At 39.9% G+C, this 12,392-nt stretch overlaps 1 protein-coding gene across 6 annotated transcripts in view; it reads right to left on the reverse strand.

The window, feature by feature from the left end:
• Positions 1–12,392, reverse strand: part of TBC1D4 (TBC1 domain family member 4) — a 233,734-nt gene that overhangs the window by 50,295 nt on the left and 171,047 nt on the right. For all 6 annotated transcript variants that reach the window (XM_049853000.1, XM_049852995.1, XM_049852996.1 and 3 more), the window contains exon 8: positions 11,099–11,218. In XM_049853000.1, the coding sequence (XP_049708957.1) occupies positions 11,099–11,218 (120 nt within the window). The remainder of the gene's footprint in view (positions 1–11,098; positions 11,219–12,392) is intronic.

Raw genomic sequence — 12,392 nt, forward strand, 5'->3', positions numbered from 1 at the left:
TGTTTCCAGTGTTTTCCTGCACTATTAACCTGGACATTTCTTTTGGCCCTCTTCTATGTTGGAATTTCTGGTTCTTTGTCTTCCTTTTTCTTAGATTACTTCCTCATTTTGGTGAAGCACATTTTCTAGGTGCTTTCTGAAAAGCAATGACTGGGAAGAAAAAAAAAATTTATATGTCTTCTATATATTACATTAATAATTTGGCTGAACATGTAATTCTGGCTGGAAACATTCCTTCAGAATATACAAGCACTACTAAAATACCTTTTGGTACAGAAGTCTAATGGCATGGTGATTCTTGAGGCTTTGTATGTGACCTGCTATTCTCTCTGGAACAGATTCTGAGTTTACTCTTGGCTTTTCACAATGATATGCCTTGGTGCGGTTTTTATTAATCATTGTATTGTGCACTTACTGAGTCTAGTAAATTTGAAAACTCATGTCCATTTGTTCTGAGAATTTTATTTTATTATTTCTTTGAAAGTTTCATATATATATATGGGTGGCACAGTAGCTAAGAGTTTGGCTGCTAACCAAAAGTTTGGCAGTTTGAATCTACAAGCTGTTCTTGGAAATCCTATGGAGCAGTTCAACTCAGTCCTATAAGGTCAGAATCGACTCATACATAGGACCAAAAATTAACATCATGATAAACGAAGAAAAGATTGAAATTGTCAAGGATTTCATTTTACGTGGATCCATAATCAATGTCCATGGAAGCAACAGTCAAGAATCAAACAACGTATTGCATTGGGCAAATCTGCTGCAAAAGACATCTTTAAAGTACTGGAAAGCTACGATGTCACTTTGAGGACTAAAGTACACCTGACCCAAACCATGGTATTTTCAATCACCTCATATGCATGCAAAAGCTGGACAATCAATAAGGGAGACCAAAGAAGAACTGATGCATTTGAGTTGCAATGTTGGCAAAGAATGCTGACTATATCATGGACTGCCAGAAGAAGGAACACAACTGTCTTGAAAAAAATACAGCCAGAATGCTCCTTAGAAGCAAGGATGGCAAGACTTCGTCTCACATACTTTGGACATATTATCAGGAGGGTCCAGTCCTTAGAGAAGGACATCATGCTTGGTAAAGTAGAGGGTTAGCAAAAAAGAGGAAGACCCTCAATGAGATGGATTTACACAGTGGCTGCAACAATTGGCTATTTTCCATTTCCTTGTCATTTTGTTCTGTTTTCTAAGAGATTTTTTCAATTCTAGCTTGTAAGCCTCCTATTGAATTGTTTGTCTACTATCAGAAAGTTTTAAGAGTTCTTCCTTGATCTCAACTGACTGCTTTGCATTTATGGTATCCCCAGAACAAGGGGATACTGCGTGGTTTAAAGTAAGGAAAGGTGTGCGTCAGCATTGTATCCTTTTACCATACTTATTCAATCTGTATGCTGAGCAAATAATACGAGAAGCTGGACTATATGAAGAAGAATGGGGCATCAGGATTGGAGGATGACTCATTAACAACCTGCATTATGCAGATGACACAACCTTGCTTGCTGAAAGTGAAGAGGACTTGAAACACTTATTGATGAAGATCAAAGACCACAGCCTTCAGTATGGATTGCACCTCAACATAAAGAAAACAAAAATCCTCACAACTGGTCCAAAAAGCAGTATCATGATAAACAGAGAAAAGACTGAAGTTATCAAGGATTTCATTTTACTTGGATGCACAATCAACACCCATGGAAGCAGCAGTCAAGAAATCATAAGACACATTGCATTGGGCAAATCTGCTCCAAAAGACCCCTTTTAAAGTGTTGAAAAGCAAAGATGTCATCTTGAAGACTAAGGTGTGCCTGACCCAAGCCATGGTATTTTCAATAGCATCATACACATGCAAAAGCTGGACAATGAATAAGGAAGACTGAAGGAGAACTGACGCCTTTGAATTGTGGTATTGGTGAAGAATATCGACTATACCATGGACTGCCAAAAGAGCAAACACATCTATCTTGGAAGAAGTACAACCAGAATGCTCCTTAGAAGGAAGAATGGCGAGACTGTGTCTTACATACTTTGGACATGTTGTCAGGGAGATCAGTCCCTAGAGAAGGACATAATGCTTGGTAAAGTACAGGGTCAACAAAAAGGAGGAAGTCCCTCAATGAGATTGACTGACACAGTGACTGCAACAATGGGCTCAAGCATAACGATTGTGGACATTGTTTTGTTCTGTTGTACATAGGGTTGCTATGAGTTGGAACCAACTTGACCACACCTAATAACAATCCCTGGTGGAGCAGTGATTAAGAGGTTGGCTGCTAACCAAAAGGTTGGGGGTTCAAATCCACCAGACGTTCCTTGGAAACCCTATGAGGCAGTTCCAGTCTGTCCAGTAGGGTCTCTATGAGTTGGAGTCAACTTGATGGCAATGGGTTTTTTAGTTTTTTGGTCTATTCTTGTTTCATAAAAGTAGTGTTTATTCTTATGTATATTAATTATAATTTTCTAACTTTCCTAGCTCCCTACAATTTCTGTTTCCTACAAGTTCTTCTCTGTTTATTTTGTTCTATCTTTTATATATAGGGGATTTTCAAATGCCTGATGACCTTAGATTTGTAGAGTAAGACTGGGCTTTTTATCTGGTTCATTGTTTTCTAGAGTGACTTGGCAGGCACTCAGTAGGTTCACTGTGGCACCCTAAAATGTTATTGTATGTAGGTGTTTTATCTGAGGTGGATGAGTTTCTCCAGAGAAGAGCCCTTCAATCTCTTGCATAAAGAGTGGAGGGTTAGTGGAGGGTAAATGGAGGGTGAGGAAAGAAATGAACATGACTATTCTGTACAATGAAAACCAAGCAGGGTGAGAAGGCTAGTTAGTCTTGATGTTCAGTACAGGCTCTCGCTAATCCTCTTTTCAATACAGTATCTCATCCCCCTGAGTCAAACTTTCTGGGGAGGTTTGTCTGAGGCATAAATCAATAGCTTCCCTCCAGAGTCAAGGTGGGGGAAGGTGTCGCCTAGCTGCCTAGAGCGGGGGAGGGGAGCTGGAGGTCTAACTGTGCCTAATTCCTATTTTCTATCAGTCCTCCAGTTTTCAGTTCCACCCGCTCATCCCTGCCTTCTGAAGTACTAGGCACTTTAACCTCTTGAGTCTTTAAGGGGGTTCTGTGAAAAATCAGCTGGTTTCAAATGGTATGTACTTTCACAATGGAATTCTTGCACTCAGCTAAGCTGGTTATCACTCATCTACCCACCTCTGCCATTTCCTCTTCTGTTCTCTATTTCTTTACAGATTTCTTTAAATCTTTTTTATTCCTTCAGTGTAATTTTAGTAGAGTTTTAAGAGACAGCAGAGATAAATGAATTTGTTCAATCTACCATGTTGCAACCTTTTTTTAAACATCAGGTGGCACAAAACAGGCTGGTGCTAGATTTGGCTCACAGGTCGTTTGCTTACTCCTACTGTACACTGGAGGTGGTAGTGCAAACGGTTAACATGCTTGGCTACTAACCAAAAGGTTGGTGGTTCCAATTCACCCACAAGTGCCTCAGAGGAATGACATGGCAATCTACTTCTGAAAGACCAGCCATTGACAAACCTATGGAGCACAGTTTTACTCTGGCACATGTGGGTTGCCATGAGTTAGGGCCAACTCAACAGCAATTGGATTTTTACTATACACAGTCATTTAATCCTCATGACCAATTGATTATTATTTTTATTTTACTTATCAGGACACAAACTCTCAGAAAGTTGAAATGATTTGCCTAAATTTACAAAGGTAATGGCACAGAAGAACTCTCAAAAACAGACCTAATGTAACAAAGGTATACATTAATAAAGATTAAAAAAATGAGGTCTGTCATACCTATATGCCATCTATTGATATTATAAAAGCTACTTAAAAATAAATTTATAAAATAACAAGGTTTTTCCTATGTCTTCAAAGAAAATTTTATGATCTCAATGTGTCAGTAATTCTGTGTTATGTTTAAAAGCCAAGATGATATTGAGATACACAAATGGAAGTTAGGCAGCATGGGAACTATGAAGCAGTGTTCTGTTATACTTAGCCTGAGTGCAAATAAAGATATTAGCTAGACTAGCAGATGATTACCACTGTAATTCTGACAGCTTCAGAGCTTAACGACAAGAAGAGATGTTTAAAAAAAAAAAAAAATAGATGGCATTTCTTCAATATGACACCAACAACACAAGCAACAAAAGAAAAAACAGATTGGACTTCCTTTGTGTCTCAAAGGACACCACGAAAAAAATGAAAAGACAACCCACAGAATGGAAGAAAAGCTTTGCAAATCATATATCTAATAAAGGATTTGTATCTAGAATATTTAAAGAAGTTCTACAATTCAACAGCAAAAACACAAATAATCCAATTTAAAAACAAGTAGAGATCTCAACAGATATTCCTCCAAAGAACATACTCAAATGGCCACATGAAAGATGAAAAGATGCTCAATACATTAGCCATCAGGGAAATACAAATCAAAACCACAATGAGATACCACTTCATACCCACAGGGAATGGTTACAATCAAAATGACAGATAATAATAAATGTTAATAAAAATATGGAGAAATTAGGAGCCTCAGCAATTACTTGTGGGAATGTAAAATGGTGCAGCAACTGGCCGTTCTGCAGAAGGTTAAACAGAGTTACCATATAATCCAGCAACCCCACTCCTAGCTGGTGGATTCAAACTGCCGACCTTTTGGTTAGCAGCCTGAGCTCTTAACCACTGCACATTAGGGCTCCCTTGTTGTCTTATTAGGTCATTTGAGTTGTTATCTCTTTTTGACTGATGATATTGAGCTTCTCCATTGTCTCTTTCCACAAATGTAGTTGATTTGATTCCTGTGTATTGCACCCAGTGAGGGTCACATGTATAGTCACTGTTATGGATTGAATTGTGTCCTCCAAAATGTGTGTCAACTTGGCTAGTCCATGATTCCCAGTATTATGTGATTATCCACCATTTTGTCATCTGATGTGATTTTCCTGTGTGTTGTAAATCCTACTTCTATGATGTTAATGAGGTAGAATTAGAGGCAGTTATGCTAATGAGGTAAGACTCAATCTACAAGATTAGTTTTGTTGTAAGACAATCTCTTTAGAGATGTAAAAGAAAGAAGTGAGCAGGGAGACTTGGTGACCTCATATCACCAAAAAGCTAGTGCCAGAAGCAGAGTGTGTCCTTTGTACCCAGGGTCCCTGTGCTAAGAATCTCATAGTCCAGGGGAAGATTAATGATAAGGACCTTCCTCCAGAGCCACAGAGACAAAAAGCCTTCCCCTGGAGCTGGCACCCTGAATTCAGGCTTCTAGCCTCCTTGACTGTAAGAGAATAAATTTCTTTGTTAAAGCAACCCATCTGTGGTATTTCTGTCATAGCAGTACTAGATAACCAAGACCGTAGCTATTTACTGTGGTTGAAAAAAGGTATTTCCAACGAATAAATCATTGGTCTTGCAAAATTCTACCATTCGATCTCCCGTATCATTGCTATCATCAAGGCCATATTTTCCAACTACTGATCTTTTCTTCTTTGTTTCCAACTTTCACATTCCAATCAACAGTAATTATCAATGCATCCTGACTGCATGTTTGACCAATTTCAGACTGCAAAGCTTGGTAAAAATCTTCAGTTTATTCATCTTTGGCATTAGTGGTTGGTGCATAGATTTGACTAAGAGTTTTATTAATGGTCTTCCTTGTAGGCATATGGATATTATCCTATCACTGGCAGCACTGTATTTCAGGATAGATCCTGAGATTTTTTTTTGGCAGAGGGGATGAATTCGACACTGTTCCTCTTCAATTTGTCATTCCCAGCATGGTAGAACATATGAATGGCCAATATCAGTACATTTCAGCTCACTAATACCTAGGACGGAGCTCTGGTGGCACAGTGATTAAGAGCTCAGCTGTTAACCAAAAGGTCCACAGTTCAAATCCACCAGCTAATCCTTGGAACCCCTATGGGGCAGTTCTACTCTGACCTATAAGGTTGCTATGAGTCGGAATCGACTAAATGGCAAGGAGTTTGAATGTCTAGGATATGGATTTTCATGTGTTCCATTTCATTTCTGACAACTTCCAATTTTGCTTGATTCATACTTTGTACATTCCACACTCCAATTATTAATGAACATTTGCAGCTGTTTCTACTCATTTTGAGTCATGCCACATCAACAAATGAAGTTCCTAAAAGCTCCATCCATGTCATTAAGGTTGACTCTCTGTGGAGGCAGCTTTCTCAGGTAGTATTTTGTATGCCTTCCAACCTGAGGGGCTCATATTCTGGCACTATATCAGACACTGTTCCACTGCTTCCATAAGGTTTCCACTGGCCAATTTTCCCAGAAATAGATCACCTTCTTTCCAGTCTGCCTTAGTCTGGAAGCTCCACTGAAACCTATCCACCAGAGTGACTTTGCTAGTATTTGAGATATCAGTGGCATAGCTCCCAGCGTCACAGCAACATGTACGTCACCACAGTACAACAAACTGACAGACGAGTGGTGAAAGACCTTGTTAGATCACATAATTGATGGCAGTTGGCAGCACTTTGGGACACAGAAGTTACTATATCCACCTTGACCAAAATAGATTGGCTGTGTATGCCCTTGCCAAAATAGTCATTCCAGCAATTCAAGGCATGTCGGAGACACTTCAAAGTCAGCCACCCAAGCACTGTGCACAATGCCAAGGTACGAGATGGGGCTCAAGAGAGTCATACTCTACTCTTCTATCAAGAGTGAATGAACAGAAATTTATTTTCTCACAGTTTAAACAATCAAACAAAAAAGACCCATTGCCATCGGGTCGATTCCAACTCATAGCAACCCTATAGGACAGAGTATAACTGCCCCACAGAGTTTCCAAGCAGCACCTGGTGGATCTGAACTGTCAACCTTTTGGTCAGCAGATGTAGCTTTTAACCACTACACCACCAGGGTTTCCTCTCACAGTTTAGGAGGCTAGAAATCTGAATTCAGGGGCACTGGCTCTAGGGGAACGCTTTCTGTCTGTGTTGCCTATGGATGGAACATCCTTGTCTCTTTTCAGCTTCTCTTTCTCCATTGGTAATCTTCATGTGGCACCAATCTTACTCCATTTGTCCTTGCTTCTGTGCCTAATCTGCTCTTTTTATATCTCAGATTGGCTTAAAATACACCCTACAGTGACATGGACTTATTAACCTAACAAAGAAAACCCTATTCCCAAATGGGATTACTTCCACAGGTACATGGGTTCAAATTTACAACACATTATTTTGGGGGGACCCAAATCAATTCATAAACTACTGTATATACCATCTTACCTCTAGAAAAACCAAAACCTGTTGCCGTCAAGTAGATTCTGACTCACAGTGACCCCACAGGACAGAGCAGAACCCCCTAGGGTTTCTAAGGAGCAGCTGGTATATTCAAACTGCTGACCTTTTGGCTAGCAGACGAGCTCTGAGCCACTTCGGCACCAGGGCTCACACCTCTATAGTGTGATATTTTCCTAAGATACTGACATTTAATCCTCACAATAATGCAAACTAAGCAGGCATTTGTATATGATTTCATGAATGGGCAAACCATGATTTAGAAAAGGTAAATAATGTGTCCAAGATCAAAAACAAAATCTGCTGGGGCCAGGTCTTGAATTCCAGTCTCTGAACCACCTACTTAAATGGTCTTTCTACTAAAGCTCTCACTAAACACCATGTGTTCAGTTCATGTAGCTGATACTAGTGGATAAGGATAATCTGTTTATGACGTTAGTGCTTCACGAACAGCTCATGTACAGCCACTCCTGTTTGTTAGTGGAGCCTTGCATGTTTTTATGATGTTGAACAGGTTTCAGTGGAGCTTGTAAACTAAGACAGACTAGGAAGAAAGGCCTGGCAATGTACTTCCAGAAATCAGCCAGTGAAAACCCTATGCATCACAACGGTCTGATCTACAACCAGTCATGGAAACGGTGTTTTGTTGCAGTATACACAAGGTCACCAAGGGGTAGGGGGACTCAAAGACAGCTAACAACAAGAGTAGCAGGTCTCAGAATTTGGTGCACACATGAAGATCATCAGGAGGCCTTGTGAAAACACCGAGTGCTGGATCTCACTCCCAGAGTTTCTTATTCAAGACACCTGGGGTAGACCCTGAGCATACGTATTCCTAACAAGTTCCCAGGCGCGATGATGTTGCTGGTGTGGGGCCACCTGTTAAGAACAAAAGGCCCCCCAAAGAATAAGTAATCACATACAGTGAGTTAAGATGCCAAATTGAGGCTGTACATCAGAGTTACCTGTGGCATTTCCAAACCACGTGGATGACTCAACCCCACGCCCCTGCTATTTTGATGTAGTACTTCAGGGGCTGGCCTCAGGAGTCTATGTATTCAGAGAGCTCTGCTGATGATGCTGTCGTACAGCCAAGACTGAGCAGAGGGGAAGATCAGACTCACTGAACTGTTTACGTCTATGAAATAAGTTCTTTGTTAAAGTACTTAACTAACTGTTACCATTTGCCTAACAAATTCACTTCAGATACACTAAAAAACAAGTTTAAAATAAACAGAAATGCCTTGATTTACAGTACTTCCTCAAAAACTTAACGCTCTGTTTCTCTGGGCCTACACTCTGAATCTTTTCTGAAGGTTATGCTAACTTTACAAAACCTATTGTAATTGAGTAGATTTCTACTCATAGCGACCTTATGGACAGAACAGAACCACCCCATGTGGTTTCCAAGGAGTGGCTGGTGGATTTGAACTGCTGACCTTTTGGTTAGCAGCTGAGCTCTTAACCACTGCACCACCAAAGCATTGGTCTTCACAAAGGGCCTGTATAAATGAGCTTTTACCTCGCTCATGAACCTTGGAGCCAGTTGCTTTAAATAGCCATCTGTTCTTTTCTCTGTTAAAAAGTGAAAAAACACCCTCCCCCTCCCTTGCAAAAATAATACCACAATTTATACGGCATCTTGCCTTTTAAAGGAGTTCCAGTGGTGCTGTGGTTAAAGCACTTGGCCACTAACCAATAAGCTGGCAGTTGAAACCCACCAGATGCTCCGCAGGAGAAAGACGTGGTAGTCTGTTTCTGTTAAAGATTTACAGCCTTGGAAACCCTATGGGGCTGCTCTCTTATGTCCTACAGTGTCTCTATGAGTTGGAATTGACTCAACAGTAGTGGGTTTGGTTGGTGGGCTTGCTTTTTAAATCCAAACAAGGATTTCTCTGACAATATATATCACTAATTTATAGCTCTCCTAGCATTCCTTTTTTTTTTTTTTAAATGGAGAAGCTCCTCTACCTCTTGTAACTAGTATTAATTACATCCAGTATTCTATTCATATCAAATTTTCAATGTATTCATTTATTATTTATTTTTTATGTCAGAATAGACTCATGGTTTCCTATTATTCAACAGGTTATAATCTGTTGTCATCAATTATTTTGATGCTTATATTGACTGAGACATAGCCAGTGCCAGCCCTTTCAAGGTCTTTACATTTTTATATCTCTGTCCTTCTTTGAGCACTGCCTTACTATCTAGGACACCAAGATATTTCAGGTCCTCTTGCACTCTCCCTGCAGCTCTGGGCTCACTCATTTCTCCCAGAAGCCCTGGTTTCTTTTAGTGGAGAATATACACAGAAACCAAAGTCTGGGTACTAGATGTCACCCAAACAGGGTTATTACCCTGGTGGTGCAGGGGTTAAGAGCTCAGCTGTTAACCAAAAGGTCGGCAGTTTGAATCTACGAGCTGCTCCTTGGAAGCCCCATGGGGCAGTTCCACCCTGTCCTATAGGGTCACTATGAGTCGGAATTGACTCGACTGCAATGGGTTTGGTTTTTTGGTTTTATGGGAAAGCTAAGGAGCCCTGGTGGCACAAACGCTTAAGAGCTCGGCTGCTAAACAAAAGGTTGAAAGTTGAAACTTACTCAGAGGCTCCGACGGAGAAAGACCTGTGATCTGCTTCTGTAAAGATTACAGCCAGGAAAACCTATGGGGCAGTTCTACTCTGTCACATGGGGTTGCTGTGAGTTGAAATAGACTCTATTGCACCTAACAACATAGGAAAGCTGCTCCCAGGTCCTCTCACAGGACAGAATTAAGGACCATATGTACATATTTATACCTATATTTACTTCGAAATATATATACATTAAAAGCCGTAAGTTCATATTGATACCTCTAAGTCAAATCCAACAATGCAGAGTTCATTCTAATTTCTTGTCTCTTCATATTTGTAATTCCCTTTTCCCTGGACCCCACTATCTTTAATATATTTACTTATGTGATCAGTCCCTCTGTAAGTAACCAATCTCCACAGCTGCCACCACACAGATACCCCCTCTTCCAACTCAGGCTGCCACTCCCACACATTTAAACCATCCTCACCCTGCTCAGACTCCAGCTCCTCACACTTGGCGTCTTGCTACGTGAACACCTTGCCTACCCATGCTAGACCATTCTCTGCAGGGATGTCCACCTTACCCATTCAAGCTCCAACTTCCCGAACCAGCCTATTTTCCAATGCAGATGCCTTCCTGACCACACTCTGTTCCCACAGGCTGCACTGGAACACCTTCACACTCTATACCCCAGACAGCGTACACTCTCTGCTCTGATCCAGTGGCTCCCTGCCCCCAGCCCCAATATCTAACAGCTTTAACATTACTGTTCAGGGGAAGGCAAACCATTTTACTCATTTTTAAAATGGAATAAATAAATTTCCATTAATTTATTCTTATGATTTTCAGCATTTCTTACCAGTCCCTAAGAGGGGCTTCTTTACAACTGTATGGGATATGGCAAACGATAAAAAGTTCTTATAGTATTGGGCATCAATAGTTTATTTTCCCTATATAAATCTTTACTACTAAATCTCTATTGCTCGAATTCAGGTATCAGAGGTACCAGAATAAATCTAGGTCTGAGAATGAAACTTATTTTTAAAGATTATTTTAGATAAGTATTAACTAAATGAATGTTGTCTTAGTTTTGTTTTTTTTTTTTTTGAAGGAAATCTTCTATAAGCCAGGTGAGAATGAAACAAAGCAGTTAGAAAACACGGTCATTAATACCCAAAAGATTCACAGTCTAATCTTACCCTTGAGAAGATATTTTCCAGGGAACTGGTTAAGGATCTCTTAGCCTTATTTTTCAGAATGTCAAGTTTGAACCTCCCACCGCTTGTCGCATTTTCTGGAATTGCACTATTTGAAACAGTCTACAGAGAGAAAAACGGATAAATTTTAGTTTGCAAGCATTCAAGGTTAAATGAGGCTTTAAGTGTAGGCTTAACCAAGCCATTAAAACGCGTAAGAATTCTTCAGTAGCTCCGTTAAGAAGTAATGATTTAGGTTCCGCATTATGAACACACAGATTATAAGACAAAGAGTCTAATTTTTAAAACTGTAAATAATAAAAAAGACAGCAATAAGATCTTTCCTTCATGCCTTTCCTTTCTTCTAATAAATTCCGGCTGCATTTAACAAAAATTAAATTTGAGATGGCAATTCTTACTGCTCCTCTTTTGATTAATAACTACAACCATCCATTCCAATTTGCATATTTTATATCCAAATACCAAGGGGTGGGGGGGAATGGGAAATAAGTTGTAAAAAACAAACCAACTTCTAGTAAAGCTGGAGTCTGCTAACAGCTGTGTTATGATGACATTTTCATTTGTGAGTAGGGCCTTTATCTTCTAGATCACCAAGTATTAACTGATGGTGCTGAATTGTATGAGCACCCACTATGCGTCCACTATTTATTCTCTTTCCCAGTTCTTCACTCTGTCTCCCTTTGCGTGTCCATCCAATTGGTCACTAAGTCCTAGTGGTTCTGCATCCTAAATAGCTCTTCACTCACACCTTCCTCACATCTCCAGTGTTCTAGTTCAGGCCTCTAACCTAAGATGAAAAAAATTTCCATGACAGAATCATTCAATCTATTTATGTATCTGTGCTATCCCTGTGTCTTGTGCATCCGTATATTATCGTATTGTTTGTTGGTGGTGTTGTTAGGCACTGTCTAGTTGATTTCAAATCACAGAGACCCCATATGACAGCGGAGAGCTGCCCCATAGGGTTTTCTAGGCTATGGGAACAAATCACCAGGTATTTCCCCCAAAGAACTGCTGGTTGGTTTCAAACCATGAACCCTATGGTTTGTAGTTGAGCACTTAACTGTTGTGCCACCAGGGCTCCTTATATTATTGTACTAATCACACTATATTCTAATTTATTTGATGTGATTCCATGTTGATTTGTCCTCTACACAGTTAAAGGACAAGCCTGATATTTATTCCCATTGCCTCGTACATAGAATACATTCGATCACTTCTCACATATTTTATTACAAAATTCTCCTAATTGGAGAACATGATTTCTGTCCAAACA

This window comes from Elephas maximus, chromosome 14 (assembly GCF_024166365.1).
Source record: "Elephas maximus indicus isolate mEleMax1 chromosome 14, mEleMax1 primary haplotype, whole genome shotgun sequence".
Taxonomy (NCBI): Eukaryota; Metazoa; Chordata; class Mammalia; order Proboscidea; family Elephantidae; genus Elephas; species Elephas maximus.